The sequence below is a fragment of the Herpailurus yagouaroundi genome, unplaced genomic scaffold (assembly GCF_014898765.1).
Source record: "Herpailurus yagouaroundi ecotype Mexico unplaced genomic scaffold, PumYag 202, whole genome shotgun sequence".
Classification (NCBI taxonomy): Eukaryota; Metazoa; Chordata; class Mammalia; order Carnivora; family Felidae; genus Herpailurus; species Herpailurus yagouaroundi.
The window spans coordinates 8,100,262-8,117,446 of record NW_024412433.1 but is presented as its reverse complement, the minus strand read 5'-3'; the positions used below and the strand labels follow the sequence as shown (position 1 = coordinate 8,117,446).

At 42.2% G+C, this 17,185-nt stretch overlaps 1 protein-coding gene across 1 annotated transcript in view; it reads right to left on the bottom strand.

Moving 5' to 3' along the window:
- Positions 1-759: 759 nt before the first annotated feature.
- The window catches only part of PDE6D (phosphodiesterase 6D), a 53,591-nt gene continuing 37,165 nt past the window's right edge, over positions 760-17,185 (bottom strand). Inside the window, exons 3-6 of the mRNA XM_040450342.1 lie at positions 5,931-6,019; positions 5,196-5,321; positions 4,365-4,470; positions 760-2,475 (exon numbers count right to left, since the gene is read on the bottom strand). Of these exons, the coding sequence (XP_040306276.1) occupies positions 2,394-2,475; positions 4,365-4,470; positions 5,196-5,321; positions 5,931-6,019 (403 nt within the window). The 3' untranslated portion in view covers positions 760-2,393. The remainder of the gene's footprint in view (positions 2,476-4,364; positions 4,471-5,195; positions 5,322-5,930; positions 6,020-17,185) is intronic.

The following is a 17,185-nucleotide window of genomic DNA, read 5'->3' as shown; positions in this document are numbered from 1 at the left end:
CACATCTTTCTCCAAGGTCATCTGTCTTCTCCTCCCCTACCTACACAGACTCTTCAGGTCCTCTCGATTGCCTGCAGCATCTGAATGCTTACCCTCTGCCTGCACAAGTCCGAACTGGGAGCACCCTTTGTTCATCAAGCATGCTGCCCGGAGACTTTAGTTTATCTTACAGCCACCTGTGTGGCTGTACATATTTACAGCCAGTAAATGTCTCCACCAGTACTTCTCAAAGTGTGGTCCACAGACCACCTGCATCAGAATCACCTGGGGTGTTTTAACAGGTGGATTTCTAGGCCCCGCGCCGACTGAATCAGAGTCTCTGGCAGGTACTTGTAAATGTTTGAGAACGAGTGGCTGTACGCTGTGCTACGCCTGGGCTGTATGCTCTCTTTCATAACGTTCTGTGGCCTTCGATGTATCCACGGACGGCCCAGCTCTGCAGGCATTCGGATCTGCACCCACTCTACCAAGGCGGACTTTAACCTACGAGGGCCTCGTCCCCGCAGCTCTGTCCTCTCCTGCCTGTGCTCCCCGCTGCCCGTGCTCCTCCCCCCTTCTCCTAGTCCACCACAGCTGCAGCCCCCCTCTGGGCCTGCTCCGGTCCCTCCTGCACGGTCCCTCTATCACACTGTCCCTGGAGTACACACTTTTTTGGCCTTAGTTGTTTCACGATAAGATGATCCACATTGCCTGAGCATATGCGCTGTTGCCTGAGGAGATGGTAGGAGTCTAAGGAGGACTGGGCTGTAACTTTTTTTTTAAGAGCAGCTGGCAAAGAAGTGTGTCCCTGACAGTGAAGGAGGCTCTAAGCAGGTGGAGAAGCTTCCCTGGGATGGTCTTTTCTCCACTGGGAGGTGTCCAGTCCCCTGAGAGCCTTCCTTGATGGGGAGCAGATACAGTTTAGGAAAAGGAAAGGAGACGAGCTCTCACTCTGAGAAAAGAGATGGTATTTCCAGAAAGTAAAAGGAAACCTGGATTCATTTGAACTTTGTTGTTGTTGTTTTAATCCAACCTTGGAATTTAAAAATTGGCTTTTGAAGACAACAGCCCTAATGTGAAGAATAGAATTACCACTGAAACAGGGCAATAGTATACTAAAAATGTACTTCTCTCCCCATCCACAGATGCAAACAGACCCTTCGGCAACAGACAGAAGGAGAGGAGGAATCTGGGAGCAGGGGCTACACCACAGAGGGCCCATCTTTTGGTGTAGTCTCCTCCCCTCTGGCCTCAGACCTTACTACTGTGGGAACCGCAAAACTTTTAATTGTTGGTATTTTATAAAGGATAGTGAAAGCTACTGGGAGGTCAGAGGTAAGTTCCTAAAAAAGATCCCTTCTCTCTCTCATGTCGGACTTGTAGGCACTGCAGATATGATCGCTCTCTCCCACACCACACCGGTCACACCACCATTTGACTGGGTTTTGAGGCCTCCCAGCACCCACCCCATCCCAGATGCATTCCCATCGTTCTCCACATGACTCGAAGGAGATTTTTTTCTCCATTTTGTAACCTCTGTTCTCTCACTTAGGAATATAAGAGTCCCTACTCTGCCAAGGAAATCTCTTGAACAAATGTACATCATAAAGGTATGAAAAAAGTTAACAACAAACAAACAACGGGCGCATCTATGTTCTGGAAGAGAACCACTAAATATCACGTCTAAAAGACAAATGTTAAGGTCATGGGTCTTGTCTGGGTACGTTGTAACATTCTTGGAAAGCAGCAACTGAAGCAACAGGAACCGCAAGATCTATCAGTCGATCTCTGGAGTAAAACATAGTGGTGATCCTATGGTCTGATAAATGTCTTTCTTCCCATCATGGGGCCGAGTTCATGTTCCAGAAAAAGTAGAGATGAAAGCAGTGCCATGCTAAAGACTGTAGGAATATTTTAATTCATATGTTTTAATTCATTATGTAATAATAATATCAGTCTATTTTACAAGTTAGGTGTATGAGAATGTATGAAATAGAAATGGTAGGAAAAAAACTAAACATAAGTCAGGAATATGAATTTTTCCAAAACCAGGGGCCAAAGGAAGATGTGTTGCCTGCAGGGCCCAAGGAGGAGGCAGGGAGGGGGTGGGAAGAGCATCCACTCTCGTGGTAAGCGTTTGTCCCTGTGTCACCGTGGGAAGGACTCAAGGCTCGCCTTCTACCCTGGTCTGGGGTTGGGAGTTTAGTCTGGTCAGTGGAAGATGGCAGCTTGGGAGGAAACAGCCATCTGGTTACCTACACAGAACTGGTCCCCTGGTGGCTGCAGGTGGGTTTTGCCATAGAGGGAATTAGGGGTGAAAGTGTCAAAAACCAAATGTGTGGAGGAAAAAAGTAAACAGTTTCCTCCTTTCTCCCCAAAACCCCACATTCTTGAAATGCACACACATTCTTCTCTCAAACGTAGAAAAGTCTCACTCTGGATGTGCTTACAAGAAGATCGTCGTCAAAAAACTTTGTCTCTATGATAACATTCCCACTATAAGTAAGAAAAGAGGGCAAAAGAGTGAATGTGTTAGGCAACAGATTTCATTCTCACCCAGTGGTTTCAGTTTGGGTCTGCTGGGCTCAAGGACATGCACCCACCTAGAACCTTGGCTTGGGGACACTAAAATCTATGTCTAAATGGGGTTAGAAGTCTAATGTGACATTTAACTTTCTGCAAGTTCAGAAAACAGAAGAGAGAGCATATCTTAATCCTTGATATATATAAAGCCCTTAGTAGAGGACTTTGCACACAGGGGTGCTTATAAAATGTGACTTTTTTTTTTTTTTTTTTTTTTTTTTAATAACTGACTTTTTGATATGCCTGGAAACCTGCAGGCCTCAGGGGTGGTATCTTTCCCTACAACACCTACTCTGGTGGACAGCTGAGGGTTGGCCTTTCCTGCATCTGTTCTCATCACTTTGGGTAACAGCACTCTGCTCTTCTTTTGGGGACCCACACCATCTCCAGTCTGTGTCAGTCAAGTAACCCCCGCTTCACCTGGCAAAGAGGTGGGCATAGGACATAATTTGGGCCAGTCAGACTCTCTCCCTAGAGCAGGATACTTCCTATGGCTGCTCCTGAAGGAAATCATCCACGGATTCCTGCCATCTGCATCTTTTGAGCTGCCCAGGTCTCAGGACACCCCACACCTTTCAGCTCTGTCCTATTAGCTGGAGTCAGTTTCTACGGCTTGCAGCCAAAGAACCCCAAATGATACACCTGTATCGCTGCACAGAGTGGAATTTCATTTTTCTTGGTGGGTATCTCAGTGTTTCCAAACCAAAGCACTCTCGAACCAAGGTAAGGGCAACAGAGGAACTGATTTTAGGTTCCCAAAAGTAAAATGTGACTGAAATAACCTAGATATGTCATCATATACTTACTGGTTTTAGTACCTGAAAAAAAATTGGGCTTGGTCAAGCAGGAGTCAAATGAAGGCTAATAAAATATAAAAAACGCCCTTCTATGTACTACCCTGTACTTTTCCAGGGTAATTAATAGCCAGCAGATACATTTTTGCTGGTAATTAATTATAAAGTAGGTACATAAGAAACTCAAGATTTAAATGGCTAATAGAATATAAAAACACCTACTATCGTAATTAAAAATCTATTAAGGACTTATAAACAACCTCTATATTCAGTGTGGCTTTCATCAAGGATCTGTTTAAAGGGACAATCCAATATTACACGATTATCTGTGTGAATAACCCAATACAACACAGTATTACTAAAACCTTTGAAAGACTAATACCTTTTTCCAAGAGAGAATGGTAATTGGGTTGTTACTGACAGTTGTTTTGGACAAAGGACAAACTAATTATTCTTTGAGCAGGAAGCATAGCTATTAAAAATGGTAAGCTAGTCTCTGAAAAACTGTAACCAAAGATTATCCTCTAAAACAAAATTAGACCTTTGACAGACTCCATTAAAGGCTATTCAAGAAACGTACAGAGTATCAGACGTTTGGTAGTCAGGAAAGTGAGCAAAGTAGCATAGATTTAATATATAGCACACGCCAGTGTCCTTCCATATCATCTCATTTTGTCCGGACTACACCTCTGTGAGACAGAATTATTAATTCTATGTTTAGAGAGGAGAAAAATAAGGCCAGAGGTATTGTCCAAGATTGCATAGCTAGTCAGGGTTAATCAGGAATTTAGTCTAAATCTAAAGTTGTTTAGTCTAAAGTTGTATATTTTTTCCATTTGATCACACTATCTTTTTCATATGACAGAAGTCAGTAACCTGTAAATCTGAATATCTCTGGATACTCTTTACCCTTATTTTCAACCTAGGTTGCTTGCTGACCAGTCCCCCCACTGCCTGGAACGCCTGCTTCTAGACACACTCCACAATCCCTGTGGTCTGCTCACTCACGTTAGCACGCTGGCAGGCATCATCTGGGACTCGGGCGCTGCCTCTATCAGGGACTGCCAGGTGTTTGTGGAGTTAGGGATCACAAAGCCAAACTCGAAGAACCATTCTGAAGGAAGAAGGAAAAGCGGGTGAGTGGGCGTCCCAGACAGTCTCAGGACTCTTTGTCCACCCCCCTTTGGAGCGAGCCTCTTCTTACCCCAAGAACCATAAATGCAGCCGTCAGAAACCTCTGGAGCCAGAGCCATAAGAAAGGACATGGAAGCCCCCTCAGGCTGTCCTCTGAACCCACCAGAGGCTTGCTGCCTATGCTCCAGGGTCTAAAGCACTAGGACCAGTGGGCAGATACAGCATAAGCAAGGCTTTCTTAGAAGTAGGCAATATGTAAATGATAAAGAGAAGGACAGAATAGGCCTTCTACTTGGAATTTCAGCTCTAACACACATACGTGCACTCTTACAGTCCATGGTTAGAAAATCAGTGCAGAGTGGCCTTGCCAGTCAGATCTGCCTGAGACTGTATGGAGAGCACTGTACCAGGCCCCAATCGGCTGCTTCCTCGTGACCTTGTTACAATTCACCAGTGACAAAGTAGACACCAACCCCAGGCCCACCAGGGTCAGAAACCCTTTTGTTGGGCTCAGTGCCCCTTGTCATCAGCTTTGTTTTTGTTTCTTTTTGCTGGGGGCCCCCAGTCTGGCAGGGTGTAGGAATCCTATCACAAATTGAGTTGCAAAATGAATGTTACCAAAGCAGTGCTTTAGTTCCCTGGATCTTGCCTTTTTTTTCCCTGTCACCCTAAGTGTGGCTTCTAGGCACAAAGGCCACAGAATACCTTCTAGGCATTGCCCTTTGAAGTAAACTTTTTGCTCCAGGCGGAATTTTTCCATTTGCTCTGCTGAAGAGAAGTTCAATTCTCGAGACACTGCCTTGCACTTGAGGATTTTCTTGGGAACACGGGCTGGTAAAGAAAAAGAAATATTGAAGCCACCCTCAACGAAAATCACATACTATGGTGCTTCAAGTTTCTGGGAGCTTTTTAGAGCTGATTTAGAGAACACATTATCTATGTTAAATTTCAGAGGATGCCTTGGTAACAGAATTATACTTTTTAATTTAGGCAGAGGTCCCCAATTGGTCAAGTGCATCTGACTGAAAGATCATCAAGAAACACAAGATATAGTGCATCTAAGGGCCTTCCCTAGCTGCTGTCATCAGGAAGTGGGCTGAACAGGCACCTTCTCTACTGTGTTTTGTTAGTTTTAACCCCTTAGTTTTTCTTTTATTTCAGGGGGATAAAAAGGCAAATTTTCTTTGGAAAAAAAAAACAAAACAAAGTTGAGATCTTAGTTTGTATCTTTAGGTATGTTCTGATGCTAAAATTTCAGCACAAAGTGGACTTGGGAAGTGAGAGAAAGAACGATAGGAAAGGAACTAGGAAGTTCAACAACATGTGCTGTGCCTGCAGGGGCTTGCTCCCCATTAGGGTCTGCATTAATTCAGCTCCCTGATGCTTGGGCCCTGCTCCTGAAACGTGAGAGCCCTGTGCAGATAAAGGGTTGGAGAGTACCTTCATGCTCCACACCGGGGACTGACAGGTCTTCTGTTCCTTGCCATAGTATCTTCCCTGTCTCAGCATCCCGGAGGTTCATCCAATTTCTGATCAAATATACTAAGGAAAAATAATGCACTGAAAGTGACTCTTACTTTGTAATCTAGATGTGTTCTAGCTCTCAGATCTGTTCCTACTGACTCCTGTTTACTGTTTAGCAAGTTGGCCTATCTGCTAAGTGCCATGGAAGCAAATAAGAGTACAGGAGGGTCTAAAGGACATCTAAAGAAAGATTTTAGCAGAGACCCAGTGGAGATATTTTTATCTACAACATAAGAACCAAAGACCATATACACCTAGAAATTGCAAGAAAGTGGTAGAAAATAAATAGTGCAAAGTTAGAAAATTTCCAACAGAATCAGACCAGCCAAGATAAAAGACCTAAAGAGGGGTGCCTGAGTTGCTCAGTCAGCTAAGGGTCTGACTCTTGATTTCAGCTCAGGTCACAATCCTGGGATGGTGGGACTAAGCGTAGAACTTGCTCGAGATTCGTTCTCTCTCTGCACCTTCTCTCGCTGCCCTTCTCCCCTGCTTGTGTGGTCTCAATAAATAAATAAACAGACCTAAAGAAAAAGGTAAGACAGGTATACCAGTATGCATGCAGACCACCCCAGCCCACAGTGAGGCTCACAGCCTGTAAGTTTTACTCACAAGTCCAGAGCTCTCACGCACCTGTTTAGTGGCCTGCTCTTAAATATCAGAAAATAGTCAAGGATCACCAGAAATTGAGGAAAGCATTTACTATGAAAGATAGACCAAAATAGGGAGAAAAAAGCAACTCAGAGGAAAAAAGAGAATATACAGGAAGATACAAACTTTTAAAAAAGATACAATAAAAACAAACAAAACAGCCAGAGATAACATAACCCTTATGGTCGCTAAAAATTATATACAATAGAATTTTGTATATTTTAGGTGATTTTCTCTGGCTCAAGCTTACAATTTTTTTTTTAATTTATTTATTTTGAAAGAGAGCGAGAGAGAGAGAGCACTGGACGGATGGAGAGAGAGAGAGAGAATCCCAAGCACAGGCTAGAACTCACGAACCGTGAGATCATGACCTGAGCCGAAACAGAGCCAGACCCTTAACCAACGGAGCTACCCAGGCACCCCAAGCTTACAAATTTTGAGGCTAGTCGACTGACAATCTCTTTTTGTCATAAAATGCCTTCAAGTAATTATATTTTCTAGTTTCTGTATTGTTCATCATACAATAAATGAGTCAGTAATAAATAGCAATGAAAAAAATGAACATTCAGAAAAATGTTAGAAATAATGTTAGAAAAAAATATTTTGCTTATTCATTCACATTTAAAAATGTTTCTTTTTGAGAGAGACAGAGAGAAAGCATGAGTGGGGGAAGGGCAAAGAGAGGGAGAAAGAGGATCCGGAGCGGGCTCTGCACTGACAGCAGAGAGCTCGGCATGGAGCTTGAATTCACAAACCACAAGATCATGACCTGAGTTGAAGTGTCTGACTTCAACTTCAAGCCACCCAGGCGCCCCAGAAAAATACACATTTTGATAGCAGAACCAAACAACTCAATGTAAGGGTTGGAAGACAAAGTTGAGGAACTCTTTCAGAAAGAAAAATAAAAAGCCACAATGATAGAACACAGGAGAGTAAAGATACAAAAACTGGGTATCAGTCTAAGAGGTCCAACATCTAAATAACAGCAGTTCAAGAAAGACAGAAGAGAAAGACCAAGGAGAGAAAGTCATGAATGAGTTAATTCACAAAAATGTCCCAGATTGAAAGGGTCCAGCAAGTGCCCAAGTCACATCAGAGAGAATCTGCAGAACATCAATGTTAGAGAGAAGCTTTCAGAGGGAAAACAAGCTGTCACATAAAAGGTCAGAATCAGAATGGGAAAAAAAGAATCAGAATGAATTACACTTTTCAACAGGGACTCTGAAGGATAGAGAAAAAAAAAAATGAAGCAGTGACTTTAAAATTCTCAGGGAAATTCCTGGAACTAAAAAAAGATGTACTTTCTCAAGAAACTAATGGTAATCTGCTATTTCAAAGTAACAGGTGAAGACTAAGGAAGAGAACAATATTGAATCCAGGAAGCAAGGGATCTGAAACAAGATACAGGTGAAGGTCCTCAAATGATTGTGAAAGAGACCCCAGAACAACAGCTCCTTAGTGGGTCTGGAGGGCAACTGGTCAAGGGTCCAGACAAGAACAGGTCAGAATGCTTAGGGAGAGGGGTGCCTGGGTGGCTCAATCGGTAAAGCATCTGACTTTGGCTCAGGTCATGATCTCATGGTTCATGGGTTCAAGCCCTGCGTTGGGCTCTGTGCTGACAGCTCGGAGACTGGAGCCTACCTCAGATTCTATGTCTCCCCCTCTCTCTGCCCCTCCCCCACTCATGCTCTGACTCTCCCCTCTCAAAAATAAATATATGTGTAAAAAAAAAAAAAAAAAGAATGCCTAGAGAGAGATTAAGAAATTCATTGAATATCTAATGTGTTTATATGGGAAGATTCCTACAATTAGGGGAGATTTGGGGGTTAAATTTGTGAGAAGCACAGAAAATCTAAGCAAATAAATAAAAAACCAAGACAGTAATCATCACCAGGGAAAAACCAAAGGTAGTATTGGAAGAAAAGAGTAGTTATAGTTGACTACACGGCTTCATCGCAAAAATGTTCACATAGTCATAATAATAAAGACACAGGCTGTGGACCCAATACCGCTATCCCACGAGGATGGGGGAAGGAGAGCATGTATGTATGCTCAGGCAGAAGTGCTGGGAAAGAGTAAAACTCATTTTCCAGAGTGGGGAGTTGATAAGCAATGTCTAAAGTGGAAACATTAAGACATAGCCACAGTGTGCAACTCAGAAATATGAAGACAAATACCAAATAAATCAGCCAGAAATTGAAAACAGTTTTCTCTGGGGAGTAGAAAACAGGAGTCAGAGGGCACAGAACTCTGCTCATCATGCAAAACCAGGTAGAACTAGGACACTGAGCCACGCACACACACAACTGTGACAAAGATGGACTAAACTTATGAAGATAGTCCTGAGGTGTTGTTTTTTTTAACAATGGACAAATAATTACGGAAAAAGAAAAATAATATTATCTATCCATAGAGGCTAAGTCTGAGAAAAATCGTTCATATTTGTAAAGAGACTGAGCTTCAGATAAATACAGGTGATACGGTTTGGTTTGCAGGTCTTGTGTTTTCTCTTTCTGCCGTCTTGTGTTTTCTCTTTCTGCCGTCTAGCAACCAAACCCTCTTCCCAACAGCACCCTGCAGCCTCCATGCCCTCATGGGAAACAGCCACTGCTCGGCGGTACTGTAACTAGCAGACCCAAATCCTTCTCTCGGGAGCCTGGAACATTGGGAGGCAAGCACATGGCCTAGGCTTGGACGCCTGGGCACCAGTTTGAGGGCCCAGTCACACAAGGGCTTGAGGAAAAGGCGGCCGTTCTTCAGAACGGGGCAGCAGGCGGTGCTAAGCCAACCTTTCCTGCAGTGTGGCTGTTGCTGCAGGTTCTGGTCCGACTGCCAGTCAGTTCTGAAACCCCAGGGAGCCTTTGGCCTTTCCCACTGTTTGGGCAGCTTGCGGTGTTGAACCCCAAGCGGCACAGCTGGTTAGCATCACTATGCATGTAATGGTACATTTAACCCTCTGGAGAGATTCTTTCTAGGTTTTGCTGCGGTAAGAGAAAAGTCACAAAAGGTAGCCAAGGGTTATCCAGTAGAGTGCCTTGAATGTGAGGGGTACCGAAGCCTCCGGGGCCCTCCATTTGCTTGTGCACTATATCCCCACCCTCCCACATGAACCTACCACTGCTGTGCTACTCTCCTCTCGGTGTGTGCAATCCTAACCACGTCTCCTTGTATGCTCATTGTATCATCAGATACTGCTGCTCTTATACACCTATGTGGTGTTCTCTTCCCTACTTCATATTTTGAAATTCCACTTTATTTTTAATGTTTATATGTTTATTTGGAGAGGAGAGTGAGAGAGAGTGGGGGTGGGGGGGAAGGGCAGAGAGAGAGTCCCAAGTAGGCTCTGTGCTGTCAGCACTAAGTTCAATACAGGGCTAGATCTCAGGGACCCTGAATTCATGACCTGAGCCAAAACCAAGAGTCGGATGCTTAACTGACCGAGCCATCCAGGCATCCCTGAAATTCCACTTTTTTTAAAAACAACTAAATTCAAAAGCAAGTCAAAAGTATACATACTTATTAGATCACTTTGTTGTTGTTTTTTTAAAGTAGGTCCTACACCCAGTGTGGGGCTTGACCTCACCATCCCAAGATCAAGAGTCAAATGGTCTACTAACTGAGCCAGCCAGATGCCCCTAGATCATGTATTAAAATTCCAATTACTACAAATACACTTATGTATTCTGGGGTCTCCATGTATTAAGAGAAAGCTTCCCCAACTGGAGAAATGAAACAATGTATACTATCGCTCTGTCCAGCAAGTCCACTCTTGAGCTCAGATCTAAACAGAACTGCCTTAGACATTTAAGCCCAAGGTTTTCAGAAGACACGGTACTCACTTAACCTATCCTATACATGCTTTTCATTCTTTCTCTTCAGATAGACACGTGTACCAATATAGCTACGTTGGACACCAGATTTTCTTAAATTAAACAACAATACTAAAATTATTCTTCAAGTTTCAGGCTCACACACAAGTGGAGCTTTCTAGCAAAACTACTGCAAGAAAAGCCTGGGAAAAGGGGCTCCCTTCATAAAGCAACAGCTAGATCAGACCTAGCAGTTTTCAGAAAAAGCATTATTGCTGCTTGCCCAGGTCAGCAAAGAAAAGCCTGGCACCAGAACTTACTCTTCAGTCTATTAGAGGATAGAAAGAAAATGAGTGTTCTCTCTGGTAATTAGTGGATAGTGAATTTAAGCTTCCTCCATTTTATAGCAAGGGAGATAAGCTGCTAAAAATATATGGCTTATCTCCCTAACATAAGCACCTCTTCTCTTTATAAATAATCAATTTAAGAACTTTAATTATCTTTTTGGGAAACAGATTAAAAAATATTTTGGCTAGTTCAACAACTAGGCATTTCCTACATGTACCTTAGTCTGGAAACCTATCAGTGTCTATGTCATGTGCTTCATTTTATAATCCTAAGAAAACCTGTAAGACTTTACCCTCAATAAGTAACACAAAATGAGAGAAATACATACAGAGTTCCATCCAGTGATGTTGGGGTGGAGGCTGCTTAGAACCCCTCCAAGTTCTGTAAGTCAGAGGTACAAAGGAATACTCTTTAGTTCATGGCAGAGATGCAGCCATTTGGGAACAGCTTTATAAATCATAAAAATACAAATCCATAACAGCCCAATAGGAAAAAGAAATAAAAATTATTATTATTTAATGTTGATCTACTTTTGAAAGAGAGAGAGCACAAGTAGGGGAGGGGCACAGAGAGAGAGAGAGACAGAATCTGAACTGAGAGCAGAGCCTGATGCGGGGCCTGAACTCATGAAGAGCGAGATCATGACCTGAGCTGAAGTCGGAAGCTCAACGGACTGAGCCACCCAGGTGCCCCAGAAATAAAAATTATTAAGGTAGGTATCTTAAAATAATAACAATGAGAAAAGATGGTCCTCAAAAGAAGCAGCATATTTGGCTAAAAATGCTGGAAATGAAAGGCAAGCTTTGATGGCTGATCATTTGGCTGAAAACATTTTTAACAGCTTTTTGCTAACTAGATTTTTCAGAGAAAAAGAGCCTGAGTTTTAAGACTCAAAGGTCAAGTCACTTCCAATCTTGAGAGAGGAGAGGATTAGGCAGACAGGCTTTAAGGAGGGGGGCTGGAGGACTATTTATAAATACCACCTTCTGGGTCAGCCAGGTCTTTTCTCATTTAAAAGCTCCCAGGTGATTTATACCTAAGATGAGCACAAAGGAACACTCCTTTACTATGGGAAGCCTCTCTCAGAGAGCTGTTCCTGGTAGCTTATTTGGAACCAGGCAGACAAAAGTAGCACTCTCATATGTAAGAGCATCTTAAAAATAAGCTTCGGCCTGGAAACAATAAGCTCCAGAAAAAAAAAAAATAAATAAAAATCAACAGATGGTAAAGTGTCCAGCCTTTTAGGAAAGGTAAAAAAGGAAGTATAAACTAAGATAAACATGGAAGAGTGAGAGTCACTTGGCTCAACACAGAAGGTTACATAAGTCCTCTTATGTTTTAAATAGCTGTGACCTGGTATGATTTCGATCCAGTGCGGGAGCTGAGGACAGACTTGAGGTAGAGAAGACAGCCAGGGAGGTGGTGGTGGAGTGGGAAGTGAAGGCTTGGGGGCTGGAAGAAACTAGTCAGGTGAATGAGGTACTAGGTAAATTTCCTTGAGATGTGAATGAAGGAACTGGGATAAAAGAATTTAAAATATTTAGTGACAATCATCTAGAAGCATTTTGGAATGAGTACTGGCTCTTGCTTAGTTTTAAATGGAAATGGTCAACCTCAATTTTTACATATTAAACAGAACAGATACATGGCAGTACCTCACTGGCCAGTTGAGAGGAGAGACAAGAGGGAGATTAGGGGAGGGGGAGAAGGAGAGAGGAGGAATGGGGAAGGCAAAAAGGGGAAAGAGGAAAGAAACATAGAACACGTAAACACACAGAGAGGCATACACAACAGATGGAGTGAAAGAAAAAAGATACTGAGAAAGAGACAAATAGAAATGCCCACATGTAACTGATAACCAAGAGACAGGCCCAGAACAGATGGGAACAATAAGGAAGAAGTTCAGAGATGAGATTCTAGTTTTTCCTGCTTGAATCGTGTATTGTAGAGTTGTCTTGGTTAGTGGCTTTCATAGAATGATTTGAAATTGATGGGTAGGAAGACTGCCTCCCTGAAAATGTTAATTGACTGATTCATAGTTTCCTGTAATTTGTCATCCAAACTTGTACTTTTGAGAATGAAAGAGGGTGCTAACTGGACAGCACACTTAAATGAGTTGGTTCATGTAAGGTGCTTAGAACAGTGCCCAGGCATTTAGTGAACAGAGTGTTGTTACAAATTCTTTATCATCTCCTACCTAGTCTCCTGATGGTTTTCCTTGCTTCCATTCTTGCCTCCTCTTTCAATCCATACTCCTCACAGAAGGCAGTTTCTTAAAAACTGTGAATTAGATGGCAATCCCTTGTTTTCCTTTGCACTTAAAAACAAAACGCAAGTCCTTTCCATGGTTTGCAAGTTCCCCAGTTACTATGTTCCAGCCATAAGTCTCCTTTCTTCAACACGCTAGTGTCTTCTGCTCACGATGTCACCTGAGTGCTCTTGCCCTTACTCTTCACACCCCCACACTCTTGGGACCACTCAGTCAGTCTACAGTGATCTCTGAATCTAGATTTGCTGCCTCCTAAGTTGGGGCTCCTTCTGTGCCCCCATGCCAACCCTGACCACAACCTGGCTTCCCCTGAGCAGTTTGTGCTATCTCCATTTCCCCTGAGAGGAGACTGAATACCACTTCACCTTTGCTGTATTACTTTCCTGGTCAAAGACCTTCAAAGGATCTTCACAGACTGATCCAGGTCTCTCCATATATCTGATTTCAAACTATTCTTCTTCTTCTTTCTTTCTTTCTTTTTTTTTTTTTTAGTGTTTATTTTTTAGAGAGAAAGAGAGTGTAAGCCGGGGAGGGGCAGGGAGAGAGAGAGGGAGACAGAATCCGAAGCAGGCTCCAAGCTGTCCGCATAGAACCCGACGCGGGGCTCGAACTCACGAACTGTGAGATCATGACCTGAGCCGAAATCAGACGCCCAAACGACTGAGCCACCCAGGCATCCCCCCCCTTTTTATTTATTTTGAGAGAGAGAGAGAGCGAGTGAGAGAGAGCGAGCACATAAGCAGGACAGAGAGAATGGGAAAGAGAGAGTCCCAAGAAGGCTCTGTGCTGTCAGCGTGGAGCCCTACTTGGGGCTCCATCTCACAAACCACGAGATCATGACCTGAGCCGAAGTCAGAAGTTGGATGCTTCAATGAGCCACCAAGGTGCCCCTCAAACTATCATTCATTCGCTAAGTACTTATTAACAACCTCCTATGTGCCAGGTATTGACATCAAAGTTGCATGTAAAAAATTTGGGCAATACGGTTTCATAAAAAGTGACAGACATATAAAGCACAATATTTTTATATCTATACATTATTTTATAAATTTATGGTGTTCGAGAAGTAAAATATATATTTGTCTATTCCACTCACATCACTTTAAAAAATATTTTTTCATTGGAATGGTAACAGATTGCCTTATATTCACGGTCACCTTATATTTGGGCATTATTCTACTAATTTTGTGGATTTCCTCTATATATATGGCCAAAAAACTTATTTATTCATGCCCTTCAAAACAACTCATACTCAAGCTGGATAATTCCCAGTGATACTGAGATAACTCTCTAATGATATTAACTCAGATCCTGATTACTAATCTAGGGATGGAAGATCTATATCATTTCAATTCCTAACAATTCACCAGGAAGGGAACTGGTTTATCAAGTGTTATTCTGTTCTAGCTCTTTTTAAGAAGTAAACTGTTTTAGATTTACAGAAAGGTTATAAAATAGCACCGTTCTCATATACCCCCACACCTAGTTCCCCTATTAGAGACAGATTTGCCACAACTAATGAGCTAATATGGATACATTATCAGTAACTAAAGTCTACAGTGTGTTCAGATTTCCTTAGTCTTAATCTAATGTCCTTTTTCTGTCCCAGGATCCCACATTACATTTAGTTGTCATGTCTCCTGAAGCTCCTCTGGGCTATGAGAGTTTCTCAGACTTCCTTTGCTTTTGATGACCTTGACAGTGTTTAGCACTGGTCAGGTATTTTCTGGGTGTCTGTCAATCAGGGTTTGTCTGATGTTTTTCTCCTGATGAGGCTGGAGTTGTGGGTTTTCAGGAGGAAGACCACTGAGGTAAAATGCTATCTTCATCCCATCACATCATGGGTACGTACTATCCACGTGACTTATTACTGTTGATGTTGATCTTGATCACCTGGCTGAGGTGGTGCTTGTCGTTTCTCCACTGTAAATATACTTTTCCCCTCCTTTCCACGTTGTATTCTTGGAAGGAAGTCACTATATGCAGCCCAAACTAATGAGTGGGGAGTTCTCCATCTCCTTGAGGTAAGAATAACTATATGAGTATTTGGAATTTTGCAGTAGAGATCAGTCTCTTCTATTTTTTAAAGTAGGCTTCACGCCCATCATGGAGCCCAACGTGGGGCTTGAACTCATGACCCTGAGACGAAGACCTGAGCTCTCTGAGACTGAGTCACTTAGCTGACTGAGTCACCCCTCCCATTTTTGATTCAATTATTTATTTATATCAGGCCATTTGTTTATTATCAAATGACTGTGCTCTGATCCCTAAATTTTTATCTCCCAACATGAAAATATTTCAACACTAAGCAATCTGCTTAAGAATATTTAGTTAAGATGCTCATCTATACAGGTGCCTGGGTGGCTCAGCAGGTTGAGCATCTGACTTCAGCTCAGGTTCATGAGTTTGAACCCCATGTTGGGCTCTCTGCTGTCAGTGTGGAGCCTGCTTTGGAACCTCTGTCTCCCTCCCTCTGCCCCTCCCTTGCTCACTTGTGTAAGCATGCATGTGCTCTCTCAAAAATAAACAAACATAAAAAAATTAAAAAAAAAAAAGCTCACTTATAAGTCTCAGGGATTCATTTGGGCTGTGGGAGGAAGAGAGAGACCACAGGATATATTAGCATATAGTCATAAGGCAAGGCTGAGAGAGGGGAAAATAAAAATTGGTTTGGAGCAAAACACCTGGGTTGGAGTTGTTTCTATTGCATAATAGCTGTGATCTTAGATAAGTCTTTTAACTTACAAGAGTTTTAGTTTATAAACCACAGATAATACCAAAGCCTTAAGGTTATTGCAGCATTATATGAAATGCCTACAAAAATGGTTTATACATTGTAAAACATGATGCAAATGTTGGACATTATATCATTATTATTCAGGACTGGAAAAAGCAAAAAAACCTGATGAAGTAACTTTTTACAAGCTATTTCAAATTCTCTAATAAAAGCACATATTATCTTGGGGCACCAGGGTGGCTCGGTAGGTTGAGCATCTGATTCTTGATGTCAGCTTGGGTCATAATCCCAGGGCGGTGGGATCAAGCCCCATGTAGGGTTCTGAACTGAGCATGAAGCATGCTTGGGATTTTTTCTCTCTCCCTCTACCCCCACTCCCCTGCTTGGGCTCTCTCCCACAAAAAAAAAAAGAAAAGAAAAAAGAAAGGAACGTATTATCTTAGATACTCTATAATTTTCAATAAGGGAAAAGTCACCAAAAAGTTAGTTGTATGAATATTTGACTTTGGTTTTATTCACTCAAAATCTTCTAATTCCCAGAAAATATGCTGCAGTCCTTTGTGTTGCTCATATATTAATCTGCATCCCTTCATCTGTTCTGAGTACACATAAGACCTAATTCTACTTTTATGTTTGTAAAAACTTATATTCTACATATCAGATATAGAGAGAAAAACTGCATTTGAGGGGCTTGAGTTATCTTAACCATAAAACTAAAGGTAGGGATGCTCCCTAGTTTTAGCATTTCCAATAAAACCTAACTTTAAGTCCTGATTTTCTACTTTACCCAATTTCACATAGAAATCAGGATTGATATGTATTAACTAAAATAGAGACTTAAGTAGATTTCTTTGAGAAAAAGGACTAGAGAAGAATGATTTCCCCCCAGTGTTGGCACTTGTAGTTTAGCTAGTTGTCTTAAGGTATTTTTTCTCTTATTTTAACAATTGTTTTAATGTTTGTTTATTTTTGAGAGAGACAGACAGAGTGCGAGCCGGGGAGGGACAGAGAGAGGGAGACACAGAATCTGAAGCAGGCTCTGAGCTGTCAGCACAGAGCCTGATGTGGGGCTCAAACCCATGAACCTCGAGATCATGACCTAAGTCGAAAGTCGGAAGTTCAACCGACTGAGCCACCCACGTGTCCCTATTGTTGATACAATAGCCTTTCAACTAACTTATCTCCTTCAATCTCTAGTCCATTGTTTCTCAAAGCATAGTTTGATGATCTTGTTAAAAATGCTGTTTCTAGGGCTTCATCTCAAACCTACTTAGAGTCTCCCCAAGTAAGGTCTGGGAATGCTCATTTAAAAATGTATGTATGTATGTATGTATGTATGTATGTATGTATGTATGTATGT